Below are 16,696 nucleotides of genomic sequence, written 5' to 3' on the forward strand. Positions count from 1 at the left end.
TGTCATTAAGGGTTAATAAAAACCTCTCCAATAATATTACTTGTTTTTGCCTGTTTTAAAATGTCCTTAGGTGAAAGAAAGTGTTGTTATTCAGATGGTTATAGTATGGTTGGTTACAGCTTTTTCGGGGTGATATTCTTCAACAAAATTGCACTCCCCCCTCCCATTTGGAACACTTATTTATTAACTAGAGACATGCTCTCTTCCCTCCTCATCCTCAGAAGACAATTCCTCAGCTGTTTTCTGTTGCTGCTTCCAGTTAGGGCTATGGTGACTTACATATTTGCACTAGAATTGCAAAAAACATACAAAGACACAAGACAGTTGCGCAGAGATATGCAATGAGAAAAACTTATTCATAAACTGATTGCTTCTCTTTGTATCAGCTGGGAGCCACATAAACGTTATATGCCACATCCCATATGTGTTTTAACTACAGGCAGTCCCCGGGTTACGACGTTCCGAGGTTACGATGCTTTTCAGTTATATTCATCAGACATTATTTCCAGGATTATGACGCATGTTCCAGAGTTACGACGCATGTTCCATGGTTACGACACCTACAATGCTCATCTGGCAGATGAAATATGACACCAAAAATGCAAAATGATCAATATTTGAAGTTTTTTTTTGATGGAAAATGCCATAAAAATGCAGTTTACATAGTTTTCAATGCACCCAAAGCATTAAAAGTAAGGTTTTCTCAGGATTTTTGACAATGTTCCGGCTTGCAACGATTTTCGGCTTACGACGCGTCTCAAGAACGGAACCCCCGTCGTAACCCGGGGACTGCCTGTATAATTGTCTTTGTCTGTCCTTAACAATAATGGGCAGATTTCCCTCAGACAAAACATCTTTAAACCAAATTGTCTGCCAGTAAGGAAATCTGTTAACAAGGTTCTACTACTAGATTATTTGAGTCACCCTACCTATACCTCTTTTTCTAGATAATTTTTTTGTTGCAAGATGGAATAACTTCCTCTATTTATGTAGTTGGTTTTAATTTGGCCACTGGCATCTAGAGCTGACAGATCTGTTTTATTGGCAACAAAATTCTTGTATAAGAAAGCATTTTTATAATTAAAAGCTTTATTAGTGTTTTAATTTCTGTTTTATATTCAAGGCAAGGGAAACACACCATCATCAAAGAGCAAGTTTGGAGAGGATGCTTTTGGTGATTTACTTGGATCTCAAGGTTTTAGCTTTACCAGTGGAAAAGACTCTGGACCTAAAACAATGGCACAAATGAAGAAAGTAGAACTTGCCAAGAATATGGATCCAGAGAAGCTCAAGGTATATTTTTATATTTTTGATACAGATTTAGAATGTAGATGTGTATGGCAGTATCATTTTTGTTTGAAACAAAACAGGTCTACAAACAGTATTTGTTGAAAAATCATCATTTAAATAGTTAATGTTTATGAGTCAGTTGCTTGCTAGTAGGTGATTTACTCCATGTGTATTTGGTAAATTATCATTTTTCTAGTCTTCGTGATAATCAAGTTTTTTATCCATTACTGGAGAATCAAGTTTTTCTTTTCAGGTTTCTGTGATTCATGAATGACATGGATTGATTGTAGACAGAGTACAGTATCTTGTATTCCTGTTATTATGCAAACCCAAAAATTCAAACCCATATTTCATCCCTAGTGGACTAGAAGAGTAAATACTACATTGTTCACCAAGATAATGAATTAAAGCGTCCGAGCCGACCTCACTATGAAAGAAACTGATATTTCGTTGTATACTGTATATATCTGTGAATGCGTGTTTTTGCGATAAAGTTCAGGTATATTTATACCCTGTACTTCTTCAATTACTGTAAAATGCTTATAACTGCCTATTTTAAGTTCACTGCCTAATTTGGTAATTATAATAAAAATATACAGTTAATTGTAATTCCAAAAATTTAAAAAATCATTTAAAACGATAATACACCTCAGACCATCCCAAAGCCCCTAAGAGTAATCTTTTAGTAACAATTAATCTTTTTCTTTCATAGCCCCGTTTCGTTTTCTTTTTTGCGATAAGACTTATACATATATATACTACTACAGGCGGCCTGCGGTTAATGGCGCAATCACTCAGCCGCGAATCGGTTTTACGGCCGTCGTCAAAAATACGTATTCATAAAAAAAATAAGGCATTTTAAGGTATTTTTATGGCACAATTTTCAGTTAACAGCGCCGCTAGCACCGTTGTCTAACGAGTTCATACATTTGTAGTAATGCCGTGCAGACCATAAAGGTTATGCAAATTATGTCAACAAATTTTATGGAGAGTTATTACATAGGTATTAGGGTAAAATATATGCCTCTGACGCTGTTCTATGCCGAAAATATCGAGTAACATAAGTGCGAATTTAGCTATGGATGTGTTGATTTTTAAATGTTCATGCTTTTATGTTTAAAATGTGTTATGAAAATGTATTACGTATAAGGTATTTTTATTTCTGCACAGAAATATGATACGAAGGCAGCTTTTGAAACTGCCCTTCACGTTATTCATGTTAATAAATACGATGTTTTTTCATGTTCTTTCTTGTGAGCCGCCGCCTGCCGGTCTTCTGAAAATATTGAGTTAAAAAAAGTGCAAATTAGCGATCGATGTGTCGATTTTATAAATGTTCATGCTTTTATGTTTAAAATGTGCATGAAAATGTATTACATATAGGGTATTTTTATTTCTGTGCAGAAATGTGATAACAAGGCAGCTTTTGAAACTGCCCTTCAAGTTATCGAATATACAATGTTTTTTCATGTCCGTTCTTGTAAGCCGCTGTCTGCCGCTCTTCCAAAAATATAGAGTTGAAAAGAGTGCAAATTTAGCGATCGATGTGTCGATTTTTTAAATGTTTATGCTTTTATGTTTAAAATGTGTATGAAAATATATTACGTATAGGGTATTTTTATTTTTGTACATAAATAAGATACAAATTAAGGCAGCCTCTGTAACTACGCTCCACATTGTCAGGGGATGTTTTTTCATGTTCGATCTTGTCCACCACTGTTCCGAAAAATGCAAGGTGTTATTTTATTAATTATGCGTCTTTTCCATAAATCCTTTAAAAGTTATACATTATTTCACTGTATCCAGTAATACTGTATGTATTCTCATATTAGTGTATTATAAAATACTACGGCAAATTGAAGCCAGTATTCCGCGGAGCGGCCAGTGTTGTGGTTTGAAATCAGCTGATGGCGAATACAAGTTTGTTTTGCCATAACGCAATTCTAAGCGAATTCTCTTGCTTCTAGTTAGCATAACCGGATATCTAGATACTTGACTTATATGAGACAAGGTTATTTTTCCATATACAATGTGTTTTTAGGGGGAAATATGAATTGAATATGTCTCGCTGTGAATGTGAACTACTTTTTTTTGTGTTAACAGATTACGTTGGCGGCATGTTTATTGCGTAAAAACACGGTCCAGTTAGACCATGCGTAAAAATGTTACGAGATTCCGTTCGCAATTTTCCTTTATATCATCGTAATACGAACTTTACGTTACTTATCTTATATCAGCGTGAAACCAACAGTAAAATGTGTTCTTTCAAGCTCAGTAGTTTTGATTAAAATGATTTTATCTCAATTTTATCTACGGTTGTGTTTGATGGCATATGTTTACTGGATTTTCATCTTTGTTGCCGATGTACGATAATAATCATTAGCAGCTTGAACAGTTTTCTCAGCTTCAATTATAACTAGGTTTAAATTTAAAGGCAGTCCCCGGGTTACGACGGGGGTTCCGTTCTTGAGACGCGTCGTAAGCCGAAAATCGTCGTAAGCCGGAACGACGCTTGGAAATATGTCTTAAACTAATCAAAAAAAAAGTTATAAAAACCTTACTTGTAATCCTTTGGTTACACTACATGTTCGTTTCCTGTAGTTTTATGTACAACCTGGAGTTATTTTCATAAAAGAATGCTGGTTCTTGAAGGTAAAAACTATTGTAATCCTCTGGGGACACTACATTCTTGAAGTTTTTATGTACAACCCTGGAGTGATTTTGCAAAATCTTGAGGGCTACAAGAACAGCTGATTACTATTTACGTATCATATAGACTAATTAAAGTAAATGTATCTTTAAATAGGCTTATATATTAGTATCAACAAAACATTTCCTGCCATGAGTCAGAGGCCGTTTAATGAAACGAACACTTCTCTGTCCTATCTGTTTCAGAAAATAACGTTACGTCAATCCCCGAGACCATTGTTGCCAAAGCGTCTCTCTCTCTCTCTCTCTCGTCTTCTCTCCTCTCGTCTCTCTCTCTCTCTCGGCGCGGTCGCCCCTCGGGTCTCTCTGATCTCTCTCTCTCTCGTCCTCTCTCTCTCTGATCAAATTACATTGGAAACTTGACATACGTATTGGGCCCTAATATAACGAATGTTTTGAGATATAACAGAAAATTTGCGAAAATACAAGCTTTGATATACAACGAAATATTTGAGATACGATTTTTGCGATGAGTGTTAGTTGTATAGGCGACCGATAAATGGCGTTCAGTCTGTTTGTTTGTTGGTGCTGCATGTTAACACGTCGTTGTTTAGTTCGTTGTATTTGCGCCTATTTTTCGTGTTATTTTGTCTATTTTATTATTAACCATGGGTCTCAAAGCTAAAGACAAAGCAGGTGATAAGAAAAAACCCAAGAAAAAATGATTTTCGATGGAAGCCAAAACATGAAATTATAGCAAAGCATTGAAGTGGCGTTCGTATCGTCGATTTGGCAAACGAGTATGGTCGAAATCCTTCTACAAATATCCACGATCATCAAGCAGAAGGAAGCTATAAAAACCCCCGAGACCATTGTTGCCAAAGCGTCTCTCTCTCTCTCTCTCTCGTCTCTCTCTCCTTCTTCCTCTCTCTCTTCTCATCGTCTCTCTCTCTCTCTCTCTCTCTCTCGTCTCTCTCTCTCTCTCTGATCAAATTACGTACTGGATAATGTCTCTCTTTGGATACTTCGATTTTGCCAAATATTGAGGGCTACAAGAACAGTTGATTACTATTTACGTATCATATAGACTAATTAAAGTAAACGTATCTTTAAATAGGCTTATATTATTAGTATCAATAAAACATTTACTGGCATGAGTCAGAGGCCGTTTAACGAAACGAACACTTCTCTGTCCTTAACTCGGAGCGTCGGAAGACCGTCTCTCTCTCTCTCTCTCTCTCTCTCTCTCTCTCTCTCTCTCTCTCATCATCTCTCTCTCTCTCTGATCAAATTACTGGATAATGTCTCTCTTTGGATACTTGGAATTTGCGTTGTAATCTAACCAGAAACTTCGTTTTGTTATTATTACTGGAAACAAGCAATGATTTTTTTCATTATTTGCGCTTTTGACTGTTATATGTAAACTAGTATGTATTCATTCGCTCGAAACTAGTTCCGCATATGAGGCGTCACTAAAAAACATAGAAAAATACAAACATAAAAAGTGTCGAAAATCATCCATACGTAATCTCAAAATTTTTGTTGTAATCTAACCAGAAACTTATTTTTATTAATAATACTGTGATAACTATAAAAGGATTTTTATCATAGTATGCGTTTTTAAAAGCGTCGTTAACTCGGAGCGTTGGAAGACCTCTATCTCTCTCTCTCTCTCTCTCTCTCTCTCTCTCTCTCTCTCTCTCTCTCTCTCTCTCTCTCTCTCTCTCTGATCAAATTACTGGATAATGTCTCTCTTTGGATACTTGGAATTTGCGTTGTAATCTAACCAGAAACTTCGTTTTGTTATTATTACTGGAAACAAGCAATGATTTTTTCATTATTTGCGCTTTTGACTGTTATATGTAAACTAGTATGTATTCATTCGCTCGGAAACTAGTTCCGCATATGAGGCGTCACTAAAAAAACAGAAAAATACAACAGAAAAATACAACATAAAAAGTGTCGAAAATCATCATAATCTCAAAATTTTTTGTTGTAATCTAACCAGAAACTTATTTTTATTAATATACTGTGCTAAACTATAAAGGATTTTTATCATAGTATGCGTTTTTAAAAGCGTCGTTACTCGGAGCGTCGGAAGCGTCAGTCGCGTAACTAAAACCTCGGAAAAACAAGCGTTAGTAACCCAGGACGGATTTTTCCATTGAATATTTAAGAAAAAGCGTCGTAACCTCGGAACGTCGTAAGCCGGAACCGTCGTAACCCGGGGACCGCCTGTATATTTCCCGATTGATATTTGATCTACAGTGGTCCCCCCGTATTCGCGGGGGATGCGTACCAGACCCCCCCGTGAATAGTTAGAACCCGCGAATGTTTGGAACCCCTATAAAAACGCTAAAAACAGCCTATTTTGTTAGTTAAAACTCAAAAAGTGCATTTTATGATGAAATTGGTAAAAAAAAAAAACCAGGAATTTATGGATATTTCTCATAGAAAAATACTGCGAATGTGCGAATTTTCCGCGAATAATGCGGGGAAACGTTCCCAAGAGAAATCCGCGAATGTGTGAGTCCGCGAATCCGGAGAACGCGAATATGGGGGTCCACTGTATATGGATCTTTGATCTATAGCGAATAAAGTTGTTACATAAGATATCTCCGTTTTATTCTATACATAATGCCATTTATAACAACTACAGTAATAGTATACTGTAGTACGATGATTGAAATACAAGCCAAACGGATGTTATCCAATTCGGTTGTATTTAGAAAAAAAAAATAGTTTCTCATTCAGTTGTTCATGGCTGTACACGTTCACACAACGATTATAACGTAAACCATACTTTCATCATTCTCCTTTGCTGTTATTGAACTTATGTAACTAGAAGATGGATAAAGTTAGGCTATTGTAATTTGGTTTCTCATAAAATCGGACTATCGCAAGATGAATGATCGTAACTTGAACACTACAGCTACCTGTACACTGTATAAACCTTATTATATCTTTACAAACTCTAGACACCCAAAGGATTAAAGCTAGGCTTTTTTCACTTTACAGTATTTATAATGCTATAATGTACTGGACAGTACTACTATACAGTAAATTCTATAGTACTATACTGCATAAATATAATTTTACTTATTGCGCCGTTGTGGGATTACGGCGCCTTTGACTGGTCTAGAGTTTCGAAAGAAGGAGTGCAGCGGCCGTAGGCTTTAAAATCGCTTAGCGTCAAAAATCACTTAGCGTCGGCGGCCAGGAAAGGAACCCCTGCCGCTAACCAAGGGCCACCTGTATATATTTATATAAACAAACAGTACCCATAAAGTAAGATATTGCTAATATATATTATAAACATGACAGTAAAAGGTTTAGCATAGTTTTTAGAGTTGAAAGCAATGTAAATTGATAAAGAAACATTCACAATAAATTTTACCTATCTGTATAGTAAACATGGAAAATATTTGAGTTAAATAACAAATAAAAATTGCCGTATATACTCATGATTTTATCATATATCTCTTGTACTAACATCTTTTCCTCCATCTCTTTATCCCATCTTCTAGTTAAATAAGTTAAAAATGCAAAAGAGAATGATAAAAGTATTGTTAGTATGTAGTGTTACAACTGAAGGACAAACTGTTGTTTTGTTAAGAACACCTGAATCACATTTCAACCAATGTACAGTAGTGTAAACAATTACCATAGCATACCATTGAATTTAAGCTGCAAGTTGTAGCTGAAGCTGAGAAAACAATATTCAAGTGGCTTAATAACTATAAATTAGTGTGCAACAGCAACAAGGGTTAAACTCCCTTAAACTTTGATATGCCATCAAACTCGACTGTAAATAAAACTATGGAGCATGAAAGAACACATTTTACTGTTATTTTCATGCTGATAAAATATAAATATGTAAAGTTGTATGATGAAATCAAGAGAAAATAGCGAACAATGTCTTTATTTTTTTACACAAAAATACATGCCCCCAGCGCCATCAACTAACGAAAAAATAACTAAATTTAGTTCACAACAAGACCTATTTAATTCATATTTTGATGTAAAAATACTTGGTATAATGGAATATAGCCTTGTCTTATATAAATTGAGTATCTAGAGATTCATTTATACTAACTGGAAGCAATAAAATCGCTCTGAATAAAGTTAAATATGGTAAAATAAACTTTTCTCGTAATCATCCCAAGCTGATTTCCAAAAAAAAAACATTGATCCCTGTGTCTGACTTTTATAATACAATAATATGAAAATACATACAATATTATTGGATACAGTGAAGTAAAGCATAACTTTTTAAAAGACCCGTGAAAAAGATGCATATTTGTTGCATTTGTATTTTATAATACGATACTAATAGTGAATATTACATATTCAACACTAGATCCTGAGCCAGAAACTCTCAAATAGATATTTCCATTTTGCATTGATATATCCAGAAGTACGATATACCATGGTCTTTCATCTCGGTGCACTACTGTAATTCAGAATGGGATACCATTACATGACATAAATGTCTCAACTTGATTTAAGCACAAAATTCTGTGTTGGCCTGAATTTTTTCTGTATGTGATGGTTATATGTACACAGTGCTTAAAATAATACATATATGAGTACATTATACTTTTTAATCACTTGTGATGTAGACAAGAATGTAAAGAAAAATGCAAGGTAAGTAAAAGGGACTTTATTAAAGATTCAATTAATATTTGAATGAAGTCATGACTTACTGTGTTTTTTAACTCTAATAATGATAGTAATGTGTTTTGTAACTCTATAATAATGATAGCATCTTAGGAGAACAACAATATAAGCACCATACCATCTGTTGGAGAACAATAATATAAGCACCATACCTCCACAGATTTGTCCTTTTACTTCCATGTGGGTACTGTTTTAGGTCCAGCCCAAAATATGAATACCAGTCCCCTTCTTTCCATTCTGTGTGTCCGAAGATTTGAAAAATAATAATAGGAATAGGAGTTCTCCTTTTTTACCTTAATGGTTAAAAATACTCATTTGATCAGGTGTTAAAGGAGTTTCTGCTCACACATAAAGAGGCTTGATCTGTGATTAGGATTGGACAAGTCATTTGGCTTTATGTGATCTAGGTTACCATGTTTGTTCAGTTTCCTAAAATTTGTGCTTAGAGTAGTTTACGGTTGGGCTTGAATCGTAAGCCGCATGATCTCTTGTATCCAATGTTATCTGACTTTCTAGTATCCAGCATTATCAGTTTTAATCCGTAGCTTTGCAAGTTTTTTCATTAGTATTTTTAATTTCATTAGCAAAGTCATTGGCTGGACAATCTAGAGACATATGGTTTTCAATAACCAAATGCATAACAGAAGAGCAAGGTTATGTTTTCTTTTAAATTTACCATACATTTCTGGTGCTAGATTTTATTAGCTGCCTAGTGTATACTGTACTTAAATGATATGTCTTCAGTCACAAACTCCTGCATTTACACTTTTGATCCCAAGTTAAATACTGTGATCATCAGAAGAGCTGTAACTAATAAACAGTTAAGCCCGCTCCACACGAGGGGGAAAGGCATGACAAGCACTTGGATTTGCCCATAATTTTCTTACTTTTAAACAGTGTTACCAGATCAAACAATCCAAGGCAAAGACTAGGCATAAGCAGCCAAAGCCATGCCTTGGACCACACTTGTCATCGCCATCCACCTACAAAATTGGTAACAGTGTCTACCTTCTGTGCATTTGCCCCTCGTGTGGAAGGGCCTTTACTTTTCATATATTAGTTTGGGTTAGTATAGTCAGTTAGATCAGATTCATAGTTTTATATCACAACTTAACAAGTTTTTTCTTTCAGATTTTATAAATCTATTTTCTTCCAGTTTCATATTTTAAGAAAATTTTTCATCATACCTCAATACATGTTTTGCTTTCCTTTTTGTTAGGTGATGGAGTGGACGGAGGGTAAAAAGAAAAATATTAGGGCTCTTCTTTGTTCCTTACACACAATAGTTTGGGAAGGTGCTAAGTGGAATGAGTGTGGAATGCATCAGCTTGTTCATCCAAATGATGTTAAGAAAATGTATCGAAAAGCGTGCTTAGCTGTTCATCCCGATAAGGTGAGACTTCTTAATCATCATTTTTACTCCTATTATGTAAACCATTTGGAAAGCAGTAATATTTTTTATGGTATTCAATACCTTTTAGTTGGTCTCATGAGAAAATGTATCAAGGAGTACAAAACCTACTTTACATGTACTTTTACCTTTTAAAGTAGACAAGTTAGACAGTTTAGTATAAACATAGTATACTTGTTGGGGTTAAAAAATAAAATTTTCTACAAGTTTTCAGTTTAAGTAAAACATGAATCCATTGCCTGTAGCAAAACCTAAAACATAATATATTTCCAATGTGCTCAGACACAGCATGTGAAGCCAGAAGGGTTAATATATGTATATCATAAAATAAATATGATTACCATAAATAGCAAAATTACCCTACTTCTTGCTGTAGTGAATTGCACATTGAATCATAATTGCCTTTTATGCATGACTTAAAGGGCAGTAGGTTTGTATTTTTGTAGTAATTATGCAAAATAATAATATTATAGTGATTATTTCATATTTATTTGTTAATTTATAAATTTTACAAGTACATGCACTTATTTTTGGCATCATTAATATTTTGGGGTAAACTTGGATGGATGTATGATATTTAGACTAAAGCCCAGGCACTGGGGCCAAGAAGGACATTCAGCACCATAATGAAGGTTAAATAAATTGAATTATGGTAAATGAATTAGTGAAAGAAATGATTCATAAAATTAGATGTGACTAATAAATAAAATAAAAATATGAAGTTTAATGAGTGGCATAATATATGTTAAAAATAGTTTGTCTTTAAAAATCTGTAAGATATGATATATAAATAATTAACCCTGAAACGCCAACTGGACGTATTGTACGTTGACTAAAATTGTCTGTCGGGTGCCAAGTGGATGTACGGTACGTCGACTACAAAAAGTTTTTTAAATATTCACGGAAAAATAATTATAGGCCTAGTTTGTGAAAGATTTTAAATCACGCGCCTTGAGGGATGCTGGGAGTTCACCGATCACACTTTTGTTTTGTTTACTAGCGTTACCCAGCCGCACATGTGCGAATTTCTTTCTTCTCGCACTACAAAGCATCGGTGATGCATCATCGGAGAGCGATTTCTTGACGCATTCGTGCTTTGCTGAACTTTTGCGAGTGACTCTGCTGAAACCCTTACATTCTAGTAACATTCAATCAAACGGGAAGTCTCTAGCACAATATTTTGATTTATGGTGAGTTTTTGATAAAAAACTTTTTCCTTCCCTCCTCGTGCTGTAACACTGCTGAAAATATCAGAATTTCTTTAGTCACCTTGTCGCAATTTTTGCACCATTTTATATTAGGCCTTACATAAAGTGTTATACATGAAAATGTGTGCAATATCATGTAGAATACAACAAAAAATAATTCATGGTTGTAGCTTTTATCAGTTTTGAAATATTTTCATATGAATCATGATAAATAGGAAAAAGTCGACCTTTGGTCAACTTTAACTTGACTGAAATGGTCGAAAACTGCAATTGTAAGCTAAAGCACTTACAGTCTAGTAATATTCAATCAATTACCTTCATTTTGCAACAAATGGGAAGTCTGTAGCACAATATTTCGATTTTATGGTGAATTTTAGAAAAAAACTTGTTTTTACGTCCATGGGTTACAAATTCATGTATCATTTTGTGATAATATTTTCTCTGTGGTGCTTTGATCGTTTTACAATTTGTTATATACCAAAATCATTGTAATTTAGTGTACAATACAACAAAAAAATAAATCATTAGCTTTAGCTGTTTTGCTCACAACGCAATTTGTATACAATTATATATGAAATTTTTTTGTTTGCACTGTCATATATTCCAATATTTATATATGATAATGATATTTTTTTTCATTTCTGATGGTTGCATACTAAACTTCAAGCAATGACAAAAAAAGGAGCCAAAATTGAACTCTTAATCTTAAAAACTAAGCGTGCTGTGATTTTTTGAAAAAAAAAAAAACTTTTTTTCCACTTCGGCGCTAACTCCCGAACGCCGCCGGCATACGACAGACACTTTTGTAAATAGAGGCTCGGCATTTAAGGGTTAAATAGATGTTATTAAAAATTTTATACACTTTAAAAAGGAGATGAGAGCAGAAATATCTGCTTCATCTCCCAAGATGTTCAAGAGGGATTTACCCTGAAAATATCTTTCCCTTTGGTGAAAATATATGGGGCAAACCATCAGAATGCGCTCCACTGTTTGTATCTCGTCACAGTAGGCACACACTGGTGGGCTGCTTCCTTCTAAAATAAACTGATGGGTTAAATAAGTGTGCCCAATCCTTAATCTTGTTAAAATAACCTGTGTTTGTCTGTCAAGCTGGAATGACGAAGGCCACGGCAGTATATTTTTCCTAATATTTCTATGCTTACGTACTATCATTGACAAGAAGAGGAGAAGTTCACCTTTTTGGCCATTTACTTAATACAAAAGACCTAATAGGACCTTTTAGGTCTGTATGAGGCACTTTTCCTGAAAGTTGTTGCTGGTAAAATGCTAACAGCTTTCCCTTCCCTGTCTGCAGTCTCGTTTCTGTGAATCCCCACGTGAGAAGGGACCCAACAGAAAGAGACTGACTTACGTAGACAATACATATATACAAAAAGCGACTCCTGAACTTTTTGAATCAGCAGATGAAAGCTATTAAATTTTTTAATAGCTTCTAAAGTGCTTTTAGAATCAGAGTATATGACAAAATTAGTGTCACTACTTTGAAGAACTAAATCTAGGACAGAGACTACGGCTGTTAATTCAACTGTAAATATTGATGCAAAGTCAGGTAATTTAGCTGTATATGCTGTATCACCAAGGATAACAGCACACCCAATACCACTATCTGACTTTGATCCCTCTGTATAAATCTTCACATAATTGGCATGGGTAAAGTTGGGCTCTAAGAATTTTCCCCTAATCTCTTCTTCAGTACAGTCCTTTTTCTTAAACGATTTCTTGCATACTAATGCTTCAGGAATAAGCCATGGAGGATTTACAGGATATTTTACTTCCAGGACTTCCTGGGATTTGGAATGGTTTAGAAGCTCTTGTACCAGAGAAAGTCTGTGAGTCTGTTTCCGTGAGTACTTGAAAGGAGGGATTTTTGGGAGCACTTTTCATTTGAGCCATGCATTGCAGCCCTAGCTCTTGCCTTCTTAGATCAAGGGGAAGATGATCTGTGTCGACATATATGCTTCCAACAGAAGTTCTAAAAGCCCCTAAGCGTACTCTCAACCCTATGTTCTGTACAATATCCAATTCCTTTAGCTTGGTTTTACAAGCTGAGGAATAGATCTGACAGCCAGTCTAGCTTGGAGCGACACAGTGAGTCATATAGCCTCAAAAGGGATTTCTTATCAGCCCCCCAACCAAATCCAGAAACAACCTTTAAGATTTTGCAAGATTTTTTAATATTAATCTTTAGGGCTTTTATGTGGCTGGCCCATGTTAGTTTGTGGTCAATAATCATCCCCAGAAATTTTACTTTATTTTCATAAGGAATGATACATTCTTTTAAACTAGGTGTGGGAACTTCTTCCACTCGCCAGCATCTGGTAAATCTCACTGCAACTGTTTTGGAAGAGGAGAATTAAAACCATTCTCATCAGCCATCGTAGTAATTGCATTAATAGACCTTTGCAGATGTTTACATATTGACAATGAATCATATCCTGTGCAGTATATTTTCAACCACACTATTTATTGCCACTGTAAAGAGTGTTACACTTAAAACGCTTCCTTGAGGGACTCCTTCCTCCTGCACAAAAGGTTGGGAGAAAGTGTTTCCCACTTTTACCTTAAAAAATTGTCTGTTAAAAAGGAATATATAAATCTGATCATTCTTCCATATATGCCCATCTTGTGGAATTGTTTCAATCTTGGCTGGATTTGGTTGGTCAGCCTCAGCAAGGGATCAAGGGTGGAGCAGTTTTTCCTGAAACCAATTTGAAATGATGATATTAATCCTTTAGTTTCTGAGTGCCAAACTAGCTAGTATTTATCATTTTCTCCATCAGTTTACACACACAGCTGGTAAGAGCTATTAGTCTATAACTGGTGGCTAGGGAAGCATCTTTATTAGGCTTTTTAATTGGAACAACTATGGATATTTTCCAGTCACTGGGTAAAATTCCAGTTTCCCATATTTTGTTTATAATCTTGAATAAATATTTTTTGGCATTGTCTGAGAGGTGTTTAAGCATTTCATATATGATAGTATCCTCACCTGGAGTTGTGGATTCACTAGAGAAGAGCACCTCCTGTAATTCTCTCAAGGAAAACCTGTAGTTGTATGGTTCAGATTTTTCCTGAATCAAATGTCAGAATCATTTCAGAATTCCTAATTTTTTAAAATTCTCGAGAATAATTGTTGGCACTTGAAACTTCAGTAAAGTGTTTTCCTAGCTCATTGGCAACTTCAGTGGGCTCTGTGATCAGAGTCATTTATTTTTAATGAGGGTGATGGTGACGCAACAAATTTCCCACTTAGTTTCCTTATTTTGCGCCACACCACTTTCAGTGGAGTCATTGAGTTTATTCCATTAATATAGTAAAGCCAACTACCTCTTTTGGCTCTCTTATAAAAGTGCCGTTGCTTGGCTAAAGCACGTTTGTAGATTAATTTAGACTGAGGAGAGCCACTAGTTTTGTAACGTCTGTAGCACTTCCTAGTAACTTTCCTCAGAATACCACAAGTCTTATTCCACCAGGGAACTGCAGGTCTACAAGGTTTGCCTTTTGTTTTGGGAATTGAGCCTTCAGCACTCTTCAGAGTAGATTCAATAAAGTAATCATAAGCATCTAGATGAGAATGAAATGACTCAAACTCCCTATCTAGTTTGACGCCCTTACTGAATTTATCCCAGTCAGCATCCTCTACCTTCCACTTCAGTAAAACTTCAGATGGACCATTTACAGCATATTTCAAATGGATTAGGTAATGATCACTCCCATTTAAATTTTCGTTAACAGACCAACTAAAATCAAGCGGATACTTGTTGAAGAGATACTAAGGTCCCAGTGCAGAAAAATGATGATTATGAATGCTGTGGAAAGTTATTGACCCATTATTATATAGGGCATCATCATTCCCATCAATTAGGTCTTCAATTAATTTCCCTTTACTGTCTAGAAAATGACTCCCCCAAAGGGGGTCGTGGGGATTAAAATCTCCTAGGAGGAGTAAAGGAGCTGGAAGTTGGTTAATTAATGACTGAATATCTTCACTGTTTAAAGCAAGATCTTGTGGAAGGTATAAGGAGCAGACTGTTATCCTCTTTTCCAAGATGACTGAAATAGCAACAGCTTGCAGAGTTGTATTTAATTGTATTATGGAGTGCTGCAGAGATTTATTAATAATAACTGCAGCACCTCCATGGGCCCGACCACCACTTGGGGGAGAGGAGTTAAATATTGAATAATTTAGTCCAGGATTATAAGGAAAATTGCCTAACATTGTCTCCTGCAGGCATATAATCCCTGGATTGAATTCATGAATTAAGACTAAGGTGTTCTGTACGGGCTCTAAGACCTTTACAGTTCCACTGAAGGATATTGAACATGAATGTTAAGGTGGTAAAATGTGCTCTTTCCCACTCCTTAGGGGGGAATTACTGTTCCTAGTGAGGAGAGGAAAATTCTTCTTCATAAGTGATTGTTTCTTTAATCCCTTTTCATTTGAATTGGAATTTAGGGTTTTTGGCTGACCATATTTCTGGTTATGATCCTGATCAGAATTTCCACTGTGATTTTGTGAATCACTAAGTTCATTTGTCTTAGAGCAGCAAGACTGATCAGAACTCACATGTTTTTGGGCTGAAACTGCTTTTGGAACCACCTTTCTAGGCAGGGAGATCTCTTCCAAAACACTTGAACCCATTAGAAGTTTTTATTTTAAAGCTATAATTATTTGGGGATGTATTCCCTGTGCGCTTCTTGGTGGTTGTAATTATAGTTTTGTTTTAATTTTTGTTTGCAGATGTGACAATTGATGGCTCCGAATTAGTCCTATCTAATTGGGCTTGCTCCCTTGGCTTATTCTTGTTGGAAGTGTTTTTGGAACAGCTTCCTGAATTATTAATTGATTTTGGCTCCCTTTTTTTTTGGAGGTGAGCCTGCAACTATCATATTAGTTACCTTTGTACGTATTGACTTTGGGAGGTGGGTTTTCTGCGCTTCTGGAAACAACTTTTGGTGTTGGACTCCAAGGCACTAGCCGATGAAAATTTCTTGACAGATTGGGGATTTTCATTATTTACAGTCCGTGGAGTAGCAGGTGTGTGATGCCTACTATCAGATGCAGTTATTAGTTGCCTTACATTGCTGGTATTTTTCATAAGTTTTATTACTGAAGCATAGGTAGAGTTGGCATTTGTGTTTGCCCCCATTATCACACGCTTTGCTTCACTAATGCTGATATGTTCATTATTGGCCACTGCCAATACTTCTTCAAATCTGTATCTGAGGCAAGTCCTAGAATTTGGAGAGTGATCACCCTTACATTGAAAACAGTATTGGGCTGCTTTGCAATCATCAAAACTATCATGCTCCGCAGAGCACACAGAACATCTTTTCTTGTTTACTCACGAGTTTTGAATGTGGCCGTATTCAAAAGATTTGCGACACTGTTTAGGATTTCTTTCATATCTTTTAACCTGCATCCTCTCATGGCCAA

At 35.5% G+C, this 16,696-nt stretch overlaps 1 protein-coding gene across 1 annotated transcript in view; it reads left to right on the forward strand.

The window, feature by feature from the left end:
• Positions 1 to 16,696, forward strand: part of LOC135218836 (cyclin-G-associated kinase-like) — a gene marked incomplete in the record, with an annotated part of 495,799 nt that overhangs the window by 465,454 nt on the left and 13,649 nt on the right. Inside the window, 2 exon segments of the mRNA XM_064255283.1 lie at positions 1,124 to 1,293; positions 9,839 to 10,012. Coding sequence (XP_064111353.1) covers positions 1,124 to 1,293; positions 9,839 to 10,012 — 344 coding nt within the window.

This window comes from Macrobrachium nipponense, chromosome 1 (genome assembly GCF_015104395.2).
Source record: "Macrobrachium nipponense isolate FS-2020 chromosome 1, ASM1510439v2, whole genome shotgun sequence".
Classification (NCBI taxonomy): Eukaryota; Metazoa; Arthropoda; class Malacostraca; order Decapoda; family Palaemonidae; genus Macrobrachium; species Macrobrachium nipponense.